The sequence below is a fragment of the Meles meles genome, chromosome 10, assembly GCF_922984935.1.
Source record: "Meles meles chromosome 10, mMelMel3.1 paternal haplotype, whole genome shotgun sequence".
In the NCBI taxonomy this organism is placed as follows: Eukaryota; Metazoa; Chordata; class Mammalia; order Carnivora; family Mustelidae; genus Meles; species Meles meles.
This window is the reverse complement of record NC_060075.1, coordinates 38187670-38211414: the sequence shown is the minus strand read 5'-3', so window position 1 is coordinate 38211414 and position 23745 is coordinate 38187670. Positions and strand designations below refer to the sequence as shown.

Sequence of the window (23745 nt, the reverse complement as noted above, 5' to 3'; positions counted from 1 at the left end):
AGATTGGGATCACTCCCTGCATATTTTCAGACCACAATGCTTTGAAACTTGAACTCAATCACAACAGGAAATTTGCAAAGAATTCAAATACATAAAGGCTAAAGAGCATCCTACTAATGAATGAATGGGTCAACCAGGAAATTGAAAATGAAAACACAACTATTTCAGGTGGTCCAGGAGAGAGATATATAGCAATACAAGTTTCTCAAGAAGCAAGAAAGGTCTCAAATACACAACCAACCTTACACCTAAAGGAGCTGGGGGAAAGAACAGCAAATATAGCCTAAACCCAGCAGAAGAAAAGAAATGATAAAGATTATAGCAGCAATCAATGAAACAGAAACCAAAAGTACAGTAGAACAGATCAATGAAACTAGGAGCTGGTCCTTTGAAAGAATTAATAAGATTGCTAAACCCCTGGCCAGACTTATCAAAAAGGAAAGAGAAAAGACCCAAATAAATAAAATCATGATTGAAAGAGGAGAGATCACAACCAACACTGAAGAAATACAAACAACTATAAAAACATATTATGAGCAACTATATGCCAACAAATTAGGCAATCTGGAAGAAATGGATGCATTCCTAGAGACGTATAAACTACCAAAACTGAAGCAGAAGAAATAGAAAACCTGAACAGACCCATAACCAGTCAGGAAGTCAAAGCAGTCATCAAAAGTCTCCCAACAAACATGAGTCAAGGGCTGGATGGCTTCCCAGGAAGCCATCTACCACACATTTAAAGAAGAATTAATACTGATTCTTCTGAAGCTGTTTCAAAAAATAGAAATGGAAGGAAAACTTCCAAACTCATTTTATGAGGCCAGCATTGCCTTGATCCCCAAACCAGAAAAAGACCCCATCAAAAAGGAGAATTACAGACCAATATCCTTTATGAACACAGATGCAAAAATTTACACTCTTGATGGGAATGCAAGTTGGTGCAGCCACTTTGGAGAACAGTGTGGAGATTCCTCAAAAAATTAAAAATACAGCTTCCCTATGACCCTGCAATTGCACTACTGGGTATTTACCCCAAAGATACAGATGTAGTGAAAAGAAGGGCCATCTGTACCCCAATGTTTATAGCAGCAATGGCCACGGTTGCCAAACTGTGGAAAGAACCAAGATGCCCTTCAACAGATGAATGGATAAGGAAGATGTGGTCCATATACACTATGGAGTATTATGCCTCCATCAGAAAGGATGAATACCCAACTTTTGTAGCAACATGGACGGGACTGGAAGCGATTATGCTGAATGAAATAAGTCAAGCAGAGAGAGTCAAGTATCATATGGTTTCACTTATTTGTGGAGCATAACAAAGAACATGGAGGACATGGGGAGATGGAGAGGAGAAGGGAGTTGAGGGAAAGTGGAAGGGGAGATGAACCATGAGAGACTATGGACTCTGAAAAACAACCTGAGGGTTTTGAAGGGGCGGGGGGTGGGAGGTTGGGGGAACCAGGTGATAGGTAATAGGGAGGGCACATATTGCATGGAGCACTGGGTGTGGTGCAAAAACAATGAATACTGTTACGCTGAAAAGAAAAAAAAATTCTCACCAAGATACAAACCAATAGGATCCAACAGTACATTAATAGGATTATTCACCACAACAAAATGGGCTTTATTCCTGGGCTTTAAGGTTGGTTCAACATCTGCAAATCAATTAATCAATGTGATACACTACATTAATAAAAGAAAGGACAAAAACCATATGATCCTCTCAACAGATGCAGAAAAAGCATTTGACAAAGTACAGCATCCTTTCTTGATCAAAACTCTTCACAGTGTAGGGATAGAGGGAACATACCTCAATATCACCAAAGTCATCTATGAAAAACCCACAGCAAATATCATTTTCAATGGGGAAAAAATGAGAACTTTCCTCCCAAGGTTGGGAACATGGCAGGGATGTCCACCATAACCGTGGTTGTTCAAGAGAATACTAGAAGTCCTAGACTCAAAATCAGACAACCAAAAGAAATAAAAGGCATCTCAATCAAATAAATAAAAATAAAAAGAAGTCAAACTCTCACTCTTCTCAGATGACATGATACTTTATGTGGAAAACCTAGAAGACCCCACACCAAAACTGCTAGAACTCATATAGGAATTCATTAAAGTATCAGGATATAAAATCAATGCACAGAAATCAGTTCCATTTCTACACATTATCAATGAAACAGAAGAGAGAGAATTAAGGAATTGATCCCATTTACAATTGCAGCAAAAGCCATAAGATACCTAAGAATAAACCTAACCAAAGAGGCAAAGGATCTGTACTCAGAAAACTATAAAACACTCATTCAAGAAATTGAGGAAGACACAAAGAAATGGAAAAACATTCCATGTTCATGAATTGGATGAACAGATATTGTTAAAATGTCTATGCTACCTAGAGCAATCAATATATTAATGGAATCCTTATCAAAATACCATCAACTTTTTTGTTTACAGAGCTGGAATAATCTAAAATTTGTATGGAACAAGAAAAGACCCCCAGATAGCCAAAGGAATGTTGTAAAAGAAAACCAAAGCTGGTGGCATCATAATTCTGGACTTCAAGCTCTATTACAAAGCTATAATCATCAAGATAGTATGGTACTGGCACAAAAACAGACACATAGATCAATGGAACAGAATAGAGAACCCAGAAATGGGCCCTCAACTCTATGGTCAACGAGTCTTTGACAAAGCAGGAAAGAATATCCAATGGAAAAAAGACAGCCTCTTCAATAAATGATGTTGGGAAAATTAGCCACATGCGGAATGAAACTGGATCACTTTCTTACACCATACATAAATATAGACTCCATATGATGAAAGACCTAAATGTGAGATGGGAACCCATCAAAATCCTAGAGGAGAACACAGGCAGTAACCTCTGTGACCTCAGCCACAGCAACTTCTTGCTAGACACATCCCAAAGGCAAGGGAAACAAAGGCAAAAATGAACTACTGTGACTTCATCAAGATAAGAAGCTTTGGCACAGCAAAGGAAACAGTCGACAAAACCAAAAGAAACTGACAGAGTGGAAGAAGATATTTGCAAATGTCTTTGCAGATAAAAGGCTAGTATCCAACATTTATAAAGGACTTATCAAACTCAACACCCAAAGAACAAATAATCCAATCAAGAAATGGGCAGAAGACATGAACAAGTATTTCTCCAAAGACACACAAATGGCTAACAGACACATGAAAAATGCTCAACATCACTTGGCATCAGGGAAATACAAATAAAAACCAAGCAATAATATACTATCTCACACTGGTCAGAATGGCTAAAATTAACAAGTCAGGAAACCATAGATATTGGTGAGAATGTGGAGAAAGAGGAGCCCTCCCACTGTTGGTGGGAATGCAAGCTGGTGCAGCCACTCTGGAAAACAGTATGGAGACTCCTCAAAAAGCTGAAAATAGAAGCTACCCTACTACCCAGTTATTACATTAGATACTAGGTATCTATTCCAAAGATACAAATGCAGTGATCCAAAGGATACAAATACAATGATCCAAAGGATACAAATGCAGTGATCCGAAGGGGCACCTGCACCCCAGTGTTTATAGCTGTAATGTCCACAATAGCCAAATTATGGAAAGAGCCCAGATGTCAATCAACAGATGAATGGATAAAGAAGATGTGATATATATATATATACACACACATAAAAAAATATATATATATAAATAAATAAAAATAAATACCTATATATGTCAACAGATGGACGGATAAAGAAGATGTGGTATATATATGTGTGTGTTTGTGGTATGTGTGTATATATGTACACATACTAGTCAGCCATGAAAAAGTGAAATCTTGCCATTTGCAACAATGTGGATGGAATTAGAGGGTATTATGTTAAGGAAAATAAGTCAATCAGAGAAAGATAATTATTATATGATCTTGCTGATAGTGGAATTTAAGAAACAAAACAGAGGATCATAGGAGAAGAGAGGAAAAAAATAAAAGAGGAGGAAATCAAATAGGAAACAAACTGAGGGTTGCTGGAGGGGCACGGAGTGGAGAGATGGGGTAACTGGGTGATGGGCAGTAAGGAGGGCACATGATATAATGAGCACTGGGTATTATATAAGACTGATGAATCACTGACCTCTATCTTAATGATATCAAATAAAATCTTAGAAAGATTTTATTTATTTATTTGAGAGAGAGAGAGGGAGAAGCTGACTACCCATTGAGAAGGGAGCCTTATGTGGGACTTGATCCCAGGACCCTGGGATCATGACCTGAGCCAAAGGCAGGTGCCTAATCAACTGAGCCACCCAGATGCACCAAAAATATATATTCTTATCTAGCATTCAACAAATGCCAAAAAGAAAAATTAACCCTAGTATGATCATTTTTTATCAGTTATTTGGAAAGATTAAAATAACACAACACCCAGTGTTGAAGGGTTGTTGGGAAAATGGGTATTCCCAAGAACAGTTATCCCCACCAGACAAGACATAAGGTGGTACATGCCATCATAGGCCCATGAATCAAAGGTTAAATTGTGGACTCATTAATAGATCAATTCACTTTTAGGGAAATTATTCCAAGGAGACGGTCAAAGAAGTGTGCAAAGAATATTGTGTAAAAAGATGTTCAGTGAGGAATTATTTTCATATAGTCCCCAGACTGTGATCTTTAAATCTTGTTTTCCACTACAAAGATGCACGAGTCATTGGAGAAATGGTTGTTTTAAGGTCTGCGGTAGGGGGTGTATGAGTGAGCATGGAGTACCTAGTCATCCCACTAAGCCAGGAAGGCAGCTGGGAGGAAGACCTTAAAGCAGGTGGCCTGTGATTCATTTACTCTCTTTAATGGAGGAGAAAATATCCTTGGGGGATAGAAAACAAGGCAGGTGATTGGGTCTTATCCCCTTGTCAACTGAACCTTCAAGTAAATAGACTAAGACAAATTGCCAGGAGGATGAGATAGTATCTGTGTCCTCAGTGAAAACTGCTTAGACTAATAACACCCAGAAGCCAGGAGACATGATTTCCTACAGAATGTCCCAGAAAAGTGTTATAACTCTTTGAAGTACAAAATGGAAAATTTCGTAATTTAAATGGACTCCCTGGATGAGGAATCCAGAAATCTCAGATGTCTCTCCGCTTCATCTGAGGCTCCTGATTGCCTTAAAGTTATTAGGAACGTTTGCTGCTGATTCCCACATCTGATTTGACAAGGCAGTTCTTTGTGTTAGCTCTGTAACAACTACTGGGATATTATCAGAAAGACTCCAAAGTCAATTTGAAGAGGCTCCCAATGGGCAAAATGGAACAGCTTGAAAATTTAGTAAGAGTAATAACTGCAATGGATTAAAAAAAACCATAAATCCATGAATGACTAATGATACTAATAACAAAACCAAACAAACAAAAACTTCTCTGGTTACTTCTGTAGCATATTATCCTTCGTTTGCTATACCTCAGGGTAATCACATAGTGGACGAGGGAATGTTTCTCATTATAGAAGTGTTCCAATGAATAAACAAAGAGGGAATGCTAAAATAGCACCATTTGGTGATACCTAATAGAGTAAGACCATCACCATCGGTGGCTGCCAACACAGCAACAAGAAAGAGACAACCAGAAGCATGTAACACCACCTATGAAGTATTCTTTCAAAAAAAAAATAAAAATAAAAAATCCAAAATAACAACATTGTATCAAGCCTCTAAATCTAACTGCCCATTTACAAAAAAATATAGGGACAAAGAAACACGTTACATTACCCCAAAGGCTCAGTCTACAAATTGCAAGGCAAAAAAGAAATTTAGGAAGAACTTATAGATCAAGAGAGACTTTAGGAGACCACTCAACCCATTGCAATGGATGGCCCTTATTTGGATCTGAATTCAAACAACAAATGACAAAAAACCAAAACTCATAAATATAACAGAGCCTTGGTGAAGTATGAATGCTGACTTGATATCTTCTGTCAAGGAATTACCATTAATTTTTTAGAAGGGATAATGTATAATATTGTGGTTATGTGTTTTAGTTAATATACGCAATTATTTATAGATGAAATGATATGATGTCTGAGATTTACTTTAAAATAATCCCGTATAAAACAGGGTGGTGCTGGTCTTTTTGATAGTTGTTGAAGTAAAATGATGGGTAAATCATGTTCATAATATCTTTTCTTTACGTTTATATGATACAACTTAAATTTAAAAGCACAACACTGGGTGTTGTGCACAGAAATGACTGCAGGGGGTTAGGGTAGAAACACATGACCGCTTAGGACACGATTGCAGAAATCAGACACTAGATGGCGCTATCACGGGGGGCTGGTGAAGAGGGGTCGGATTCTGCATATATTTTGAAAGAAGAGCCACATGATTTTCTGATGGATATTATGTGACATGAGAAAATATTCTCATTATTTGTAGCTGGAGTTTTTTTAAAAAGTCATCATACCTTTCTTTTGTAGTTTGAAAATTTTGTTTAAAATTTTTAAAATGAGCTTACTTATTAACCAGGAAAAGTTGATTTTTTTGTTGGTTCTCAAGACAATAAGAACAATTACTGAAAAAACAGTAGTTCGAAGGCACTGTTATCTTTCAAAGAATGGGATAATATATTTTGGGGCTATGATTTAGAGAATAAAGGCCCATAATCTCATCTAAAACCTTTGATGCCAGATGTTTCACAATTCAGAAATTTTCAGATTTTAGAAGTGTAATATACAGCACGTGGAGTCTATTATGTAATCCTCAAACAGGGTCTGGGGAAATTCTCTTTAACCAAATGCATTAACATTTCTGCAGTAAAACATACGAATATGCATACTAAGCAAAATAAAGATCACAAAGGGTCTTATATCAGATCAGGTCAGGCTTATTACCAATGGAGTTTGGAGCTGAACTTAGGAAAACATCTTATGGTTTTCAGAATCTTTTAGATTTTGGTATTGTACATAGGAATTTCAATTCAGATTGGCATACATTTATTTAGTACCTACTATGTGCCACTGATCTTGAGGGCCTTATACACCATGCAATGAAGCAGTAAATCAGCAACTTTAGTAGAAGGTGGGGACATTCAGGCAGTGGGAACAAGAGAAAGACATAAGGTTGTTATGAGTGGGCTGTGTTCAGAGAACAAAGTAGTCCAATTTAATTTGTTCTGTTTGAAAGAATGTAAGATTATATATTCTAATAAAGTAGGCAGCTGATGTTTGAAAGGTTGTATTTTGTCATGCTTCTTTAATCATCAGCATGGTACTTTTTATGAATATTGTGTGTGTGTGTGAGAGAGAGAGAGAGAGAGAGAGAGACGGGGGCGGGGGAGGGGGAGGTAGGGGGTAATATTTCAAAGGTTAGGACCATTGGTGAGGCCTCAGAGCATTTAACATTCTGGGCACTAAGTAGCCGGAGAGGCTCTCTGCATCATTAATGCAGTCTGAGATGACTAAGAACATTCTGTGTGCTGGGCCCATTCAGCAGGAAGCATAATAGGACTTAGAGACTGTTCAGCAGCCTCCCCTCTTCCATGGAAGGTAAGGGTATATCATGGAAGCAACCAGCTTTGGGGACCCTTGACTCAGACCCTCCAAGAACGGGACTACATTGAGGCAGTCTACTGAACTGAGTTCCATTTCTTTAGGAAGCCATGGGAATTTTTCAGCACTGTAAAAGGAAAATGCCACTAAATCCTTAGCTTCACTGAACATGATAAGATGAGCGGTTTCCAAGCTTAGAAGGCCATTTGGGCAGGAGCTGCTCTTATGTATTCAGTGACAGAGGAGGCTTGTTACCTCAGTAAGAAAGGGGTTCAGTGATATTTTCACAACTGTCGTGGTTTTGATCGGCTACAGGATATGGCAGTCTCAGGGCTGGTTTCAGTCAAGACCGATGAAGCAAGGGAGGGAGGATGGTGCTTGGTTGCTGCAATCAAGGTGCTACCAGCCCGAGGAGCGACACAGGCAGCAGGCTAGGTCTCATCCCGATACAGCTGCCATCAGCACCCAAACTGGGGCCTTTTTAACAAGCTGAAGGGTTCTTGGGTGCTGTGATTTCCAGGTTCTAGAAGAATACCCTTTGGTTTCCAGCTGTTCATCCAGGACGGCTCAGTGAGACTCACGCAGCCGCCTTCCCCGCACTGCCATCAGGAGCAGCTCGGAGCTAGCGCACGTCAGACAGTGAGCTGGGACCCTGCACCAGCCTCACACTGCCTGTCAGGAAACTGAGCTCAAAGAGATGGATGGGACTGGCTTTCAAGGTGGGACAATCTGGGTTCCAGTCTATCTTTTCTCAACTGTCTTGATGCTTTTAGCTTCTGGTTAAAACCTGGAAGAAGAGGGGGAGGGATACATACCTTATAGTTTCGGTAGGATGATTAATGATTAAATAAGGCAAGATAGAGTACCTCTTCCCAGTGGCCTACAGTAATTCGGATTCCAGCTCTTTGACTCAAGGGCTTGCTGTGTTTCCATGCCGTGGTCATAGTTCTCTTTGAGGAATGCCTCTTGCTGGCTGCACTAGGATAACAGTCACGTTCCCCTTCAAGCCTTGGTCACAGGGGTCAATACCATAAGCATTCCCTACCTTACTCTGTGTGCCTCTGGGGCCTCAGAGTCAACAGCAGAAGCAATTAATATATGGCCTGACTCCCGCTGAGCAAGTGTGATGGGAAAGTACTTGAGAATGAGCTCTGATGCTTACCACTTCACGCTTTTCCACTTCAAACCAGCGGGAAATTCCAGGTAAACTCTGCACCAAGTATAATGATGTTCTCTCCACCCAGAGACTCTACGGAATACAAAACAAATTAAGTCCCCAAGTGTCCTTTCTTTCTAGTTACTGAGCTATGACTAACATCAGCCATTCAATTTGGTCAGGTTTGCTTATTTCTGTAGGCTTTTCTTCAGTATCCCTTCTAGCCTATGGGCAATCCCTTCATACTCGTGAAGCTATCAAAGGAAGATACCACTGACGCTGTGTTAATCATTCCCGTTCTGTGCTGCCGGACAATTTTTCCTTCACGGACTACATGGTCTACTTCAGACAGCAAGCTTAAAATAGAGTAATAGGCTACCATGTTACTTCCTTTGTTGGTTCTTTCAAATTCCAATTTAAACCCCCCCTCTCTCCTTAAGGTCTTGCCATTTTTGTCTGGAAGGGGCAGTATCAACAGCCAGGCAACACAGGTTTAGAGTAATAATGTCCTCACGGAGGAAATGTCCATGAAGAATCACATAGATCCATCTTTCTATCTTAAAGAGGAAGAGGCTAAGCATCAAGGAGGCCATGTGACCCCCCTCAGGGGGGAACATTCTAGTTCCCAAACCCTACCTACTAGAACTTCCGCCCTCCTCACTGTGCCACATTTTCTCATGCTCATTTCAACTGCCATCATCCAGGAGGATCTGTATTTAAAGAGCTGAGGCTTCCTCTGGCCAGGAGAACACCCCCATGACACGCGAAGCCACAGCTGCCTTGGCCCTTGGTAAGAGTCACGGTGGATGACAGATTTCTCTTCTGTCAATCCCATTTCTGTGTCTATGCCTCATTTTTTCTCAAGGGGATACTAAACTTCACAAAATCCCTGAAATAGTGTCACTTATTCCAGAACAACAGAAAATGGGGGGATTTCTTCGTGTCAGCCACAAGATACTGCAAGGACTATGGCAGAGTCCCTGTGACAGCAGTGACAGCGGTGACAGGAAGGTGAGTGGCCAGGGCAGGGCTCAGGGCACAGAGAAAGGAATGCTTGCAGTGCTGGGGGAGAGCAGAAGGAAGCAGGCAGGCACAGCAGCCGGTGGGAGGAGGACAGCACTTCTCCGCGGAGGTGACACGTGAGCGGAATGCTGAAGAGTGAGTAGGAGTTTGCCAGGCGGAGGGAGGGGGGAGAGCGGCAGGCAGCAGGAAGCAGCCCGCGCAGAGGCCTGCAAGAGGCTAGAGAAAGGGAAAGGGCGCAGCAGGAGATGGAGAAGAGAAGTTCAGGGTTGCTGGAGACCAGAGGGAGGGTGGGTGAGTGGGCTGTGGCGCAGGTGAGGCTTCTGGAAGGGCACTTTGGTGCCAGATGCTGAGGGCTGGAAGCCCAGGAACAAGGAGCCAGATTTACCATTATTTTCTAGGGGGGCTGCTATACCACTGATAGAGTGATGGCCATGAGGAAATATGCTGCAGCCGAAAGTACAAAGGAGAAGATTCTAGAAGGTGTGGGTCATATTGGAGGGTCTGCGGGTAGTTAGAATGTGCCTGACTCCAGTGGATCTCACACTTTCTATTCAGTGAACACAACTGCAATGAAAACTCTATCATAAACTCATGATCGTTAACTGGTTCTGTGGGACACAAAGAAAAATGTAAATCTCCAAAAGGACTAGAAAGTGATCACGAATCCTTTCAATGACATCCCGGTATGGTCTTCCAATAGTTTTTCTGTCTTGATATGTAGCCCATCAGACCTCCTTGCACAGAGGACTGCTCTGTGTTGAGGCCCATCGTGACGCTGCAGAATGACCTCAGGCATTAAATAAGGCAAGGTAGAGTACCTCTTCCCAGTGGCCTACAGTAATTGTCGGGCTGTGCCCGGCTGTGCCCCATTCCTGGACCTACTGCTGGGAACTGACATGCAGGCAGAGACAACGAGGACAGTTAACATCAGAGGATCTCTGCTAACCGTGTGAGGAGGACCTTTTCCAGCTTCAGTAGAGACTCTGTGATGAAAGGAGCTAAGCCAGTTAACCCACAGGAATAGGTCTGTTTTGCATTCTTTATGGGGGGGAATACTGACTAACCAGGGATATACCTGGTCCACTTGATCACTGTTATCAAGGAAAGAAGAGATAATGTACCTGTGGCACAATGCCCCAGTAGGGCCATGAGCCAGCCCAAGAGAGCTCCAGAGGGCAAGGCTTATTATAGCTACTGAGAATGGACAACTCCGTACATGCAGGGAGTCTGTGGTTTGCTCTCAGTCCATGTCTTCTCAGAAGTCCTAATGACATACCATTCTAACCAGAAAAAGCAGAAGATCGCAGGAAATCTTCCAAGGTTACAGCTGTCTACCTAACTGCTTCCTGTCTCAGAATCTTCGTCCCCCTGTCTGTCAAGCATTTTTTACTCACTGCAGACTACTGTATCTGAGAGCAAATATCCTGTGATCCTCACAGTTGGTTCAACATGAATGAGTGACAGGACTGAGCTCAACCGTGACATCTCAGAGATTGGTCTGAGGGCCACCAGCACTGTCACAAGGAAGCTGATTCCAGGCCTTCCTCTCAGACCTGCTGAGTCAGGATTCCTGAGCTAAGAACTCTGCTTGGTTAGAAAAGCACCCCACAGCCCTCTGATATACCATTGAGTTTGAGATCAACGAGACTCAATGATTTCTGGTCCCTTCTGGTTCTATCACTTGACTCTATTCTGTATAAATACTTATTGTGAGGCTTGTTCCAAAGAGCTCATAGGAAACTGTATGTAATAAGAAAGCACGGTACCTTGAACTCATTTTCTTTATCTTTAGTGCCTTTGTGAAATGGTCTGTCATAGCGGAATTTCCAGATGTGATTCACTTTATAGAAACTTTTGATGTTGTCCGGGACACCCTCTCTCTGCAGGACCTCCTGGCTCTCCGGGATGGGAGTCACAGCATAGATCTGCAAATCTGGGATTAAAAAGTCAAGGAGGAAACCCGACTTGGCAAACACCACGGAAATCTGGCTTGAGCTGAGCTGTGGCAGAGAACCGAGGCTGGGTAACAATCCGGTGTTTCCCCTGGGTCAAAGTCATTTAAAAAACCGCCAAGAGGGTGCCAAGAACTTAGTTCATAACAAATCATTTCTCAAACTACAGGCCTTGAACTAGTTTTAGGTAGGTGATTCTGACAAAGTATCTGCTTAAACTATCCATACCTTGTGAATTTATTTATCGCTAATTTTTTTCTTCTTTCTTTTCTTGGTTGGGGGTGGGTGGGAATGGCTTGGATATTAGGTACTCAAAATTACATTATTCTAAACCTTGTTTAAGAGCCAATTTTATCTTTAGTCCATGCGTGGCCCCTCTTAATTTAATGTTTGTTTGTAAAATAATGTATAAATATCCATGCAACCATGACCAAAGACAGTGGCCAGTTCTGACAGTGATTTATATTTACCTGCGTGATGCTCTGTATCTCCAGTCTTCCCACACTTGTGGTATCACTTTCCCAAAGCTTGTACTGATAAGCAAAGTGTTTTTGTAGTTGATATTTTAAAAAGTACATTAAAGGGGTATCACAACAATCACTGAACACTACATCTAAAACTGATGTACTGTGCGTTGGCTAATTGAACTTAAATTTTAAAAAAGGGGGTATCCTATTTACTTGTATATTTACCTTCTTCTCTTATCATTCAAAGAAGGATAGCAAAATCTTTCCCCTTAATTTCTTGCTTCTGCTGCATTGTATTTTCTACTTTGAAATGGTATCCATGATTATCAGTGGGCCTCTCTTGTCTTCTCCCAGATCTTAAGTTTAGGGAAGAGATAGAAACATTCACGAAGGAGTGCTGGGGTGAATTCCCTTCGTCTCCAGTGCCTGGGTAATTTCAGTTGAGTTGTTCATATTTAGATAATGGAAGTGTCAATTATACAGCAGTCATCAAAGGCTGTCCAAAATGCCATGGCCAAGAATTCCCCAAAAATATTAAGGTACCTCCTTCTCTGCACTTCCTTCCAGAATAAAAATATCAAGGGAAAAGGGGGTGAATGATATGTGCCAGTAAATCTTGCCACAGGGTACGTTGGAGGAAAATTATTCTAAGGGAAATCACTAAAAGAAGCTTTAAAAGCAGATAGGAGATAGGGAAAAGTTTTAATTAAAAGGAAAAAAAATTCTTTACCAGAATCCTTAAGGGATTTCCTTTCCACTGACACTGTGACAATAACTAGAACAATTGTGTTCAGGAGGAGCTAAGCTAAAATCAAGATGAGTGAGAAAGAGGGAGAGAGTGGGAACACAGCAGAGGGGCCAGAGGCTTTCCTTGCAGGAAAATGCTCTGCGGCTAACGGCCCACGGCTCTAACTGCAGTGCAGCCCATCTAGGTGTGGATACACTGAGCTTCTGCCTGGAAGATGGTCTCGTCGGGCTGGTTGGCATGCTGCATGGCAATGGCGTGAGGGAACTCATTCAGCATTCTCTGTTGGAAGGCCTCCAGCCTTTCGTAGTCATGCCCTCGACACACAAACTCCTTATTCTGGAGGCGAAATAAACAAAGAAATGAGAGCGACATAATGGAGTGAGTTAATTACAGAGAGAAGCCAAGAAAGGAGACCCCGGCAGGAAGTGAGCACATGCCTCACATTTATACACTGTAACAGAAAAGAAACAAATGCAAAACAATCTGAAAAATCTGCCCAGATATGAAAAATAAGGGGCAAGGATCAGGAACTTTGCTCTCTACTGCTTTTGGTCAGAGCCACCAGCACGTGCTGTTCCTCCCAGTTCCTATGCTAAGGTGTAAAGAGGCATCAGATTCTCAGAGCACCAAACCATGAATCATGTTCCCTCTAAATACTAATGAGCACATGTGTTAAAGGTTTTTTTTTGTTTTTGTTTTTTACTATAAGCTGGGTAACAGAGTTTAGTGGATAAATTCTCAATGTGGAGGGAAAGAATCTAAATCCGATCTCCAAAAATGCATTTTATTGCATTCTTTGTGAAAGCCGCAGAGATGGGCCTCCACACTGGATCGGCATGGAAGAAAGGAAGGCTGAGCCTGTTTGCATTCCCGCCCTCAGCAGGCCTGGCACAGGCAGCTTCTCTGCCATCACCAACTCAGCTCGGCTTCCTGTGGCCAAGAATCTTATTTACTGGCCCAAACTGAGATTTAGGATTTTCAGAGACTTGCCAAATGTTGGACACATTCAAAAAAATTTTTTTTTGTTGTTGTTCGTTTGTTTTATAAGATGTGTAAGTACTCTGTGGCTGCGCCTGTCTCTCATTCCGGTGGGAATGGTGACAGTTGTCCCTGAGGTGGGCTAGAGAGCTGGAAAGGGCGGCAGGTTTCCTTAAAGCACCTCACTGGTCAGGTTAGGTAAGAGGGAACCGGCCAGTGTAACGGTTATGAAGCTCCAACAGCTGCAAACAGTCACCGAGGAGGCACTCTGCACGGAGCTCACTTAACCCACCAAACCTGAGAGGCAGTCACTCCCACGTCCCACCCCATTTTAGAATTGGGAACCAAGGATCAAGATCCTTCTGTACTTTGTCCACATGTACTGTATTCAAGCTCAGACGTGGGGTCAGGGGCTGAGCTCTGTCTCCACTGAACATGGCTAGGAGAAAACACTCCTACCGGCGCCATGAAAGGTTGTGGGTGATGTGCGCTGAAGATCTTTAGGAGAAAGAGGGAGCAGTTTGTGGTCTGGGGAGGTAGCTAAGGCCCAAGGTTCTCAGCATTTCTCAGCCTGATGAGGTTCCTACAATTGCACAAATGCCCTTAGGAATAAATCTGAGCCAGGGGCAGGGGGCTGAGGACTGCAGCTGAGAAAAAGCTGCAGGCAAGCAGAGAAACAGCAGGGAGCGGGCTCTGAAAACCTGCCGCCAATCCTCACAAACCCCCAAGTCACGATCCTTTGGTAACACAGGCAAAGACGGACTACCTAGAAATCAGCACCCCCACACAATCCCGTCTTTAAGACTTTCTACATAAAAGAAGGTATACCTTCTGATGCTATGTATTTTTTATTCTACTCAAAAGATAATAAATTGGCTTGATAAAATAACACCATGTACATGTATCTATGGTGCATATTACAGAAGTCCCCAAATAAATATCCAAGTACTCTAATAACTACAACCTTTTTAAGGCAATGCTTACATATTACAGCAGTTTATAAAACCAGGGGTTACTTTAAGCGTATAATCATTCAGCGGTGTGAGGAAGTCATCCTGAAATGAACTTGGGGACACAATGGAATTGTCAAGAAATGAAAAGGAATGAAGCATTTCCCCCATCAATACATTTTTTTTTTTTAAATCACAGCTTTGAGATACAGTTCACATACCATAAAATATACCCTTTGGAAAGTTTTTAGTCTATTCACAGAGCAACTATCACGACTGTTGAACGTGAGAACATTTCATTACCTCGAAGAGAAACTCGTACCCAAGAGCAGTCGCTCCCTGTTTCCTCCGCCAACCCCCCAACCTCTGAAACCACTAATCTACTTCCTGTGTCTATGGGTTTGCCCGTTCTGGACATTTCATACGAATGGAATCATACAACAGATAGTCTTTTGTGACTGGCTTCTTTCACTTAACATGTACTTAAGGTTCGTCCATTTTGTGGCATATGTAAGTACTTCATTCCTTCCTTATTGCTGAATATCCCACTGCATAGATATGCCATATGTGGTTTATCCATTCATCACCAGCTGACGGATATTTGGGCTGCTTCTAGTTTTTGGCAATAGTTAATAATGTTGCTATGAACATTTATTTGTGTAGAGTTCTTTGTGTGAACATATGTTTTCAATTCTCTTGAGTATATACCTAGGAGTAGAATTGCTGGGTCACATTGGTTCACACTTAAATTTTTTTTAATTGTCTTTTTCTTCTGAAAAGGAAATACATATCTCTGGTAAAAACAAAACAAAACAAAACCCAAACAGTAGAGAGCATACAATGAAAAGTCAATCTCTCATCCTTGACCTAGGTCATTCTCTTCAGACAAATCACTACTCAGAGATATTCTGTGCATAATGAGATGGTCAATTTTTCATGAGGGTAAAAAAAAAAACAACGATTTAGATCATATGCTTATATAAAGGTATTAATTTATTGCTACTCCAAAAATTATCTTGGAATTGATCAATGAGGAAATCTTTAATGTTGATATTTGCTTGTTTTTTAATTGAAGGACAGACTAGAACCTGATTTCCTAAGATGAGATCCAGTCCCATGATTCTGAAAGGTGTGGTGCCCTTTAGAAACCAACAGAGGGTGACCCTTCTCTTCGTTTTGAAGAAATGCCATTTATATCTAGAAAAGCTGTTTTGAAAAGACTATTAACATAGGTTGATTTATTCCAATTGACTTTGTAATAAAATTTATTTTATTAGCCAATTCAGTTTCCTATTTTGCTAAATTCTCTTTAAAATTGTGGCTCCTAAACTACTTCTGATTAAAAAAAAAAAACCTTTACACTTTTAATTATCACGGTTTCATTTACAAGATAAATGGGTCTAAGTTGAAGATACTTCACAGTGCACTTGTTAGCTGAACTCAGAATTTGATCAATATGACCACATTATGACTACAATATGACTTTTGTGGGTCCCTTCCTTTATTAAAACGTATTGAAAGTCCTACTGAGAGAGTGATTTGGTATAGAGACAAATAAATACATAATCTAATGTATAATATACATTATAACAAGTTCTTCAGCCAAAAAAACTCACATTTTTCTTCTGATCTTTAAAAGAAATTAAAATACTTTTGTAGGCAATATTATGATTTGTAAACACTGTATCCTGAGTCTGATGAGGAAGAAAAAGTAACTTTTTACTTTGTCTGATTTTGAGCTGAGAAAGGAAGGGGATGTGCTGCACCAGAGTCACGTCTGGACCTTCCTGGGTGGTCTCCAGCCCTCTGCACTAGACTGTCTCCCTTCTCCCTCCATGAGGATCCTGGCTATGTACACCAGGCAGGACTGTCTAGACTGTCTCCCTTCTCCCTCCATGAGGATCCTGGTTGTGTACAGCAGGCAGGGGGTTGCTGATGACAGCCCCCGCCTAGAATGTCCACTTTCAAAACTCAAGTCTTTCAAAGTCAGCAAGTGTTCTAAACTTGTCTCTGTTTTTGATCCCAGAATCAAGCTTTCCTCTGTCCTCAGGTCCATCTGCAGAGTCAGCTTTGTGACCATGTACACTAACATGCAGACTCCCTTTTAACCCAGCAAGGAGATTTGACTCACGTATGCATGGCACCAAAATACACAGTCACTTCAATCAACCTGTCATTTGAGTGTATGCTCAATGTAACACTAAAATGAATTTTTGCTCATGGTGCTTGGAAAATTTGGACTCTAGATCTATATTTAGTGTGTATGTATATACATATAAACTTTACATGTAAATATATGAATTAACAAATGCATATAAAACTCTCATTCTAAAAGGGAGACAAGTTAATGATTATTAAACAAATAACAAAGTCCAATCTTCCTCTTCTCCCTCCTCTTCCAAGTACCCCATCCTAGATGTATTCATACGTGCTGGCAGTTAAAGTAGGACGCAGGACAACACAGCTACCAAAGCATCTGTATGCTGAGATTTAGAGTTTAGAATGAATTTGCTCAATTTCTAAAGTATTCCCAAAACTTCTCCTCAGTTACGTGGGGAGGTGCATTTCCTCTCCCAACCACTGTTTTCATATAAGTAAGTGTAAGTAAGATTTTATACCCTGAAGGGTTAAGATAAGCCTTCAAGCATGTAACATACGACTTGGCACAATGTAAAAAATGGTAAGAACAGAGTCAAGTATTTTATGATCCACAAGGTACCTTAGTGTCTGGAAGACTTTCTTTGGTAGAATTAGTTTATACTAGCAATAAATGGGATCTCTTGGCCGGGTGACATTTACCTTTTCACAAGACCACTAACTGGGCTCTTTACGTGATTCTGGAGGGAGTTTCTACGGGACGTGAGACTGCAGTGTTTTATGTCGCCTGCAATGCCCTGCTATTCTTCTCTACTGCTAACTCTATGAAAATCACAGACTGAACAGAATAGTAAACAGCAGTCCCACAGGGGAGCAGCTATAATGACCAAAGACTGCTCATAAGATACAGTGCATTTAGAAATTTAGAAAGAAAAATCAAACCATTGTTTGATAGCTTGGGAAATTATTCAAAACAAGGTATTCTAGATTTAGTACGGTGTCTGCACACTAAAAAGGTTAAAGGAAAATCTCTTATTGTTCTAAAAGGACAAAATGTCTTCAAACATCTTGGTTTTCTTGAGTGGCATATCTATTTTAGAAGTATAACAACAAATTAAATAGTGTATTAACTTACTCTTAAGAAGAATGGAAATTTTTTCCCATAAAATCCAACTCTGAAGAACTCTGGTTCAAGACGTTGCTGGTCCATAATCTTGTCATACAAAGAGGCTTCCATCATCTAGGAAAGCAGAGGAGAATTCTAAGAATTTTACTTCATCCTTCAGCTCTCCCTATTTCTAGAAGAGGATATTTATTCTTTATGAAGAAGAACTTAATTGTAGTGTTCAGTTTTCAGAAAAGAAGGTTTAACTCCCTTTCTGTGCTTTAAGGCAGGGATCAGCAAACTGATTCTAGAAATGGCCAGAGAATAAAGAATATAGGCTTTTCAGGCCATATGGTCCGTCATAACTGCTCAGTCCTTCCAGGTCCACAGGCTACAGGTTGCTGACCCTGCTTTTAAAGGATCAAATACTATTCCGTGTTCTCACCAGAGAAAACAATTTCTATGCACAAAGCCTATCAAGAAAATATTTTCTTTACATAAATGAAGATGAACTGAATTAAAAAAAATGAACGGAACTATTAGAGGCCCAATCTTCCTGGAAATTCTAGCACTGGATGTGCTCACCTGTGGATTTGGTTCTTCTTGGTCATGGTAATTCAGGACATTTGGAAGGTGCAAGCTTGCACAGGCTAGACAGGGATAAACCAAACCCAAGGAGACCCATCGTGCAAAGTGCTGTCTGGGCTGAAAACTCTTAAGTGTATCTCTAACAATGTCGGCACTATGAGGCACATAAAGCTTATGGTTTTCCATTCATGGTATTATCATCCCCAGGGTTTATAGAGAAAGACTAATATTGCTCTTGAAAACTTCTCCCCCTCCCCCTGCCCCCAGTAACAGCACCCCAAAGAGCAGTTGGCATGAAGTGTAATGCTTTGGGTTTATAAAAATCGGAGTGACTATGGTACCCAAGGGTTCTCCCGGGTAAACACTGTAACCTCGCTTCTGTTACAGGGGGTGTATGCCAAGAGAAGCACAGACATGTTTTTATATAAAACCACAGTGCCTGCCAGAGCTAGCATGATGGACTGAAGTTAAAACAAGGTGTTTTTTTTTTTTTTTGTTTTGTTTTTTCCCCCCTTTGGTTTTCATGTTAGGAGAAACATCGATGAACTTCTGGCATGAAATACTATACCAGCTCCTGCAGGCTGAGTGAGCTACTTGTGGGGTATGGGATTTTACGAGCTGTTACAGGTTGACAATATCATCTCATAAACCGCCACCTCAGAATTAAAAGGCAACATCATAATCTTCTTTCTATTTTAGAAACTCTGCAGAACTTAAGTGTGATAAGAGGACACAAAATGCTCTTGGCTCTGAAGAGTAAGGACTCAGAGAGCAAGAGGGACCCATTTGAACCTGAAAAGAAAAGAAGGGACAAAATGTTTGGTTCAGGAGCACAGAATACTGAACTCCCTGAGTTCTTGGGTACCGAGACCTTGGTTCCGGTATCGCACATAACACATGTTGCTGCAGCTAAAGAGAGATGACATCTGTAGAATTTAGCCTTGAAGTGGTCAGAAATGGGTCAGCTAGCCATGTCTACTGTTTGTGCAGACTGGGGGACTAAGAATGGTGCACTGCAGTAGAGATCTACATACAAGCGAGCTTCTCTTTAAACAGTACAGAGACTTCTCAGCAAACTAAAAGAATCAGTCATGGATTAGATTGCACATTGCAGATGTGATGTTGAGAAGAGATCAAAGGCTCACTTCCATGTACTAATTAGAAGCCTTCGCTATTTCTCTGTATAAACAGCTGAGTATGCTGCAAAGGAAAGACTCCCCTTAAACAAGCTTTCTGCAAGACAGGTCGGGATGATCACAAAGTTAGTTTTACAGAACGATACTGGAAAGTTAATGACAAAAGGATGCCTTTGCCTGATGAGCACGCATCCAGGTTCCTTACCCTCATCTTGCTCAGGTTTCTGTAGTCATAATAACTCTCATACTGTTCCGCGATCTTCCGGCACAAGACGATGCCGTTCTCCCAACACTGTGGACAAACGAATGATACAAACACTAATGGTCCCACAACATTCACTCATTTCCATCCAGAGGACAGGGTGGGACTGCTTTCAGATCACCAGGCCTTACTTCTTCATCTCTACAGTCTACCTTTAATAGTACCACTGCCACTTTAAGCTTGATACCAGCATGCAATTAACATGTAAATTATTAAAAATCTTTAGGAAGTGAGAAAATATAATCCACCACAACAGGCATGAACATATGGTGTGGAAACATTTTCTGGAATCATTTCAAAATCATCATCTTGAAATAACTACAGTTCCACAATGGCCAAGTAGATGAATAAACGGGCCCTCGGTGCTAAGGGGGGAATTACAATTACCACTGACCCCTAAGGCCCAATTATCCACAGCTGGCATGCTCAAGCCCTTGCTTGGCTCAACTGCACTTGTAAATTGTGAGGATCTAACCCAGCTGGTTACTCTCAGCAGAAATGCAAAAATTCTTTCATCTAGATCAAGGGTCAACAAACTTTTTCTGCACAAGGCCAGACAGTAAATAATTCGGGCTTTGTGGGCAACACGGTCCTTGTCACAACTACCCAACTCCACCATTAAAGCACAAAAGCAGGCACAGTGAATAAGCATGTCTGTGCTGTAATAACGCTATTATCTAGGAACACCGAAATGCGAATTTCATGTAATTTTCATCTGTCAGATATTCTTTTTCTTGCCATATCTTTCAAACACTTTAAAATGTATAAGCAATTCTTAGAATGTGGGTGGTACAAAAATGGTGGGTGCTGAGCCATTTGACACATGGGCCATAGTTTATACCCCCGATCTAGTGAAAAACCCCTTTGAAGGGCCAAAATAAGCAGAACAGGGATTTTATAACAGCTTATCCTATAGATGGAAACTTCACCGAAGGAGGACACAAAGGCATTTCCTTGCTATTAATGTAACAAATGATATGTCAGGGTATTTAGATACATAATAAAGGACGATAGGAAAGAGGCAATTTCCTTGCATCAAGTTATGCAATTATGTTTTGTAAAAGAAGAACAGCCAGTGTTTGTATTTTAGTCTCCTGTTTAACCTTGGCATTTTGGGAGATATATTTAAATCTAAGACACGTATCACCAAAGCATCCAAATGTTCAAATCAAATAAACAATTGGTCAGATTCTTAAATTTTCCTAAAGGGTATTGTAAGCCCTTGAGGAGGGAGACAGAGTGGAGTGAGGTAATGGGCTGAATGGCATCATCAGGTCAGTGGGATCTTTTAAATATATGATGGGATGCCATAACATTCTTTACACAAAGTCAGTTTCATTTATCTTCCCTTACCAAAAAAGTGGAATGGGGAAGAATGCATGCTAATTTGGGGAGGTAGCTGACGGGTGGTTTTTTAGAGAATCAAATGCCTGGGTGTCAAAAGCTCCAGACCAGTGTTTCTCAAAGTATGGCCCCAAATTTGTACACACTGCAACGTCAAGTCCTTGTTGAAGTCACAAAATCCCCTGCCTCATGCCAGACATACCCAATCAGAATGCCTAGAGGTGGGACCTGGGAATTTTAGCAAACTCTTGGGTGTTTTTAATCCTCATTAAAATCGGAGGGTACCTGGCTTGAGGAGGTGGACAGGAAAAAACTATGAATGAAAGGAAACATGACACCATTACAACTGCCTTGAGAGAGACCATGGGTAGGGAGGGCCACTTACTTTGCCTCGGTCAAAATTCTGGATGATGGCAAGGTGCAGGTGCTCCTTGCGTTGCCATTCTGTCTGCATGGGGTAGGTCAGGAACTCCCGGAGCGGCCGATCCGACCACTCCAACAGCTCATCGTATAACAGGAGAGTATATGCAGCCTCTGAAAGTTGAGTGGGAAGGCAATGATCAAGACAGGACCCCAAACAGCTTCCCCTCCAATGCAGCTGGCTTGGGGCAAATTGCAAAAAACATTTTTTGAATTTCATGATAATGAAGAAAAATGTTCAGAATAGATGCAAGAGCCAGTTCACAAGTGATGACTTCCCCCTGGAAGATGGAATTACCAGAGATTTGTATTTCATCTTTTGGCTCCCTATGTTCTCTCTTTCTCTTTTCCCTTTTTCTTGCCTTCTCTTCCTTCCCATCCCTCTTCCTTATTTCTACAATGCCAGTATGCTGCTGGCATCATAAAAATGTTTGAGGATATATTGCTGGAGCTCATTCAAAGAAATAGGGAGACACGCCTTTGACTGCTGGGGATGTTCACTGGTAAATCCCTTGGCAGAGGCTATAGGCATCTTCCAAAGGGTGTGCTTAGGAAACAAGAAATGGTAATTAAATTCTTCTTGATATAAAAGGCTTAAAGGTTCTCTCTTTACAGAGAGAGGACTGCTGTGTGTTGCATGGTACGACCCTCAGCTGGCCCCCAAAATCTTCAGTAATGGTTAATGAAGTCATGACATGTTGGTGCAGTTGGGATTTCTTGGAAAAACATGTAAAGAGGTGGTATTCTGTATACACACGTGGAAATGGTAATCTGCAGGCTAGGCCCAGTTCATAGGTAGTGCCCTTAATAGAGTACTTGCCATTCTGCAGGTCTCTTCCTGAATCTTAACTATGGCCAAGCAGATCAATAGGAACCAGAATTCCACTGTCACTGATGAAGAACTCCAATAATTATTTTTTTCCTTTAATATTGTAATGGCCAACTCATTTATTACACGGAATAAAGTAGACGAACCCTTAAGTTATTAATCCATTCAATGACCATCCCTGTATGTCTCTTAAAGACGTAGTATTTGGTGCCTGGGTGGTGCAGTTGGCTGGGTGCCCGACTATGGATTTCAGCTTGGGTCATGATCTCAGGGTCATGAGCTCCAGCCCCGCATGGGGCTCCGCGCTCAGTGCAGAGTCTGCCTGAGAGTCTCTCTCCTTCTCCCTCTGCCCCTCCCGCTCGAGCTCTCTCCCTCCTCAGTAAATAAATAAATAAATCTTAAAAAAAAATGTAATAGGAGCTTTTAACACAATAATGGTCATTCTTAGTCTTCATTTATTTGCCTTAAGAGTAACAATACATAAAGCTCCAAAGTAGTAGGTTAAGTGCTATTACCACAATGTGGTCATCTCAGTGTGTAACATGAAGTTGTAATAAGAAAGGCCTGGGTCCCTACCACTTTTCTCTTGCCTTTTCCTAGTGCAAGTCCTGCGAGGCACAGGCTCTGGCCTTTTTTCTTCATGATTACCCTTGGTGAGCTTAGTCTCCTGGCTTCAATAACTGCGAAAGCTTTCATATGCCACCAGCAGTCCCTTACTCCCCTCTGTTCAGTCTGCACACTGTTACCAGTCTGACCTTTCAATTGCAAAGGATCGTATTGCTCCCCTGATTCCAAGCAGCCACTGACTCACAGTAGCTAACAATAAATGTAGGTTTCCGAAAGGGACAGAGAAGGCTGGCCACGATCTGGTCCCTACAACCTCCGCTCACATTTCCCAGTGTCCCTTCACATAGTACACATAAGATGGAGCTCACCGCTGTTTCTCCTGAGAAGTCTCCAGCCTCTGTGGCTGGAGTCCCTTGGCCCCATCATAGGCTTCTAACGAAGGAAACACAATGCCTCCTCATCTGGAGGCAGTGGTACAAGAAAGCTGCCCATACAGGGATGGAGGCACCTTCCGTTTAATGGACACTTGCCAAATTCTACCTTGTGGAAGGTGAATGTGATGGGGACAGAGGAGAGTATCCAGGGTGCTGGCTAACTG

General features: G+C 41.4%; 1 protein-coding gene across 4 annotated transcripts in view; it reads right to left on the bottom strand.

The window, feature by feature from the left end:
• DOCK4 (dedicator of cytokinesis 4) overlaps positions 1-23745 on the bottom strand; it is a 432562-nt gene that overhangs the window by 25214 nt on the left and 383603 nt on the right. For all 4 annotated transcript variants that reach the window (XM_046020394.1, XM_046020397.1, XM_046020396.1 and 1 more), the window contains 6 exons: positions 21717-21865; positions 19931-20017; positions 18032-18136; positions 13066-13207; positions 11471-11637; positions 8688-8774 (listed from right to left, as the gene is read on the bottom strand). In XM_046020394.1, the coding sequence (XP_045876350.1) occupies positions 8688-8774; positions 11471-11637; positions 13066-13207; positions 18032-18136; positions 19931-20017; positions 21717-21865 (737 nt within the window). The remainder of the gene's footprint in view (positions 1-8687; positions 8775-11470; positions 11638-13065; positions 13208-18031; positions 18137-19930; positions 20018-21716; positions 21866-23745) is intronic.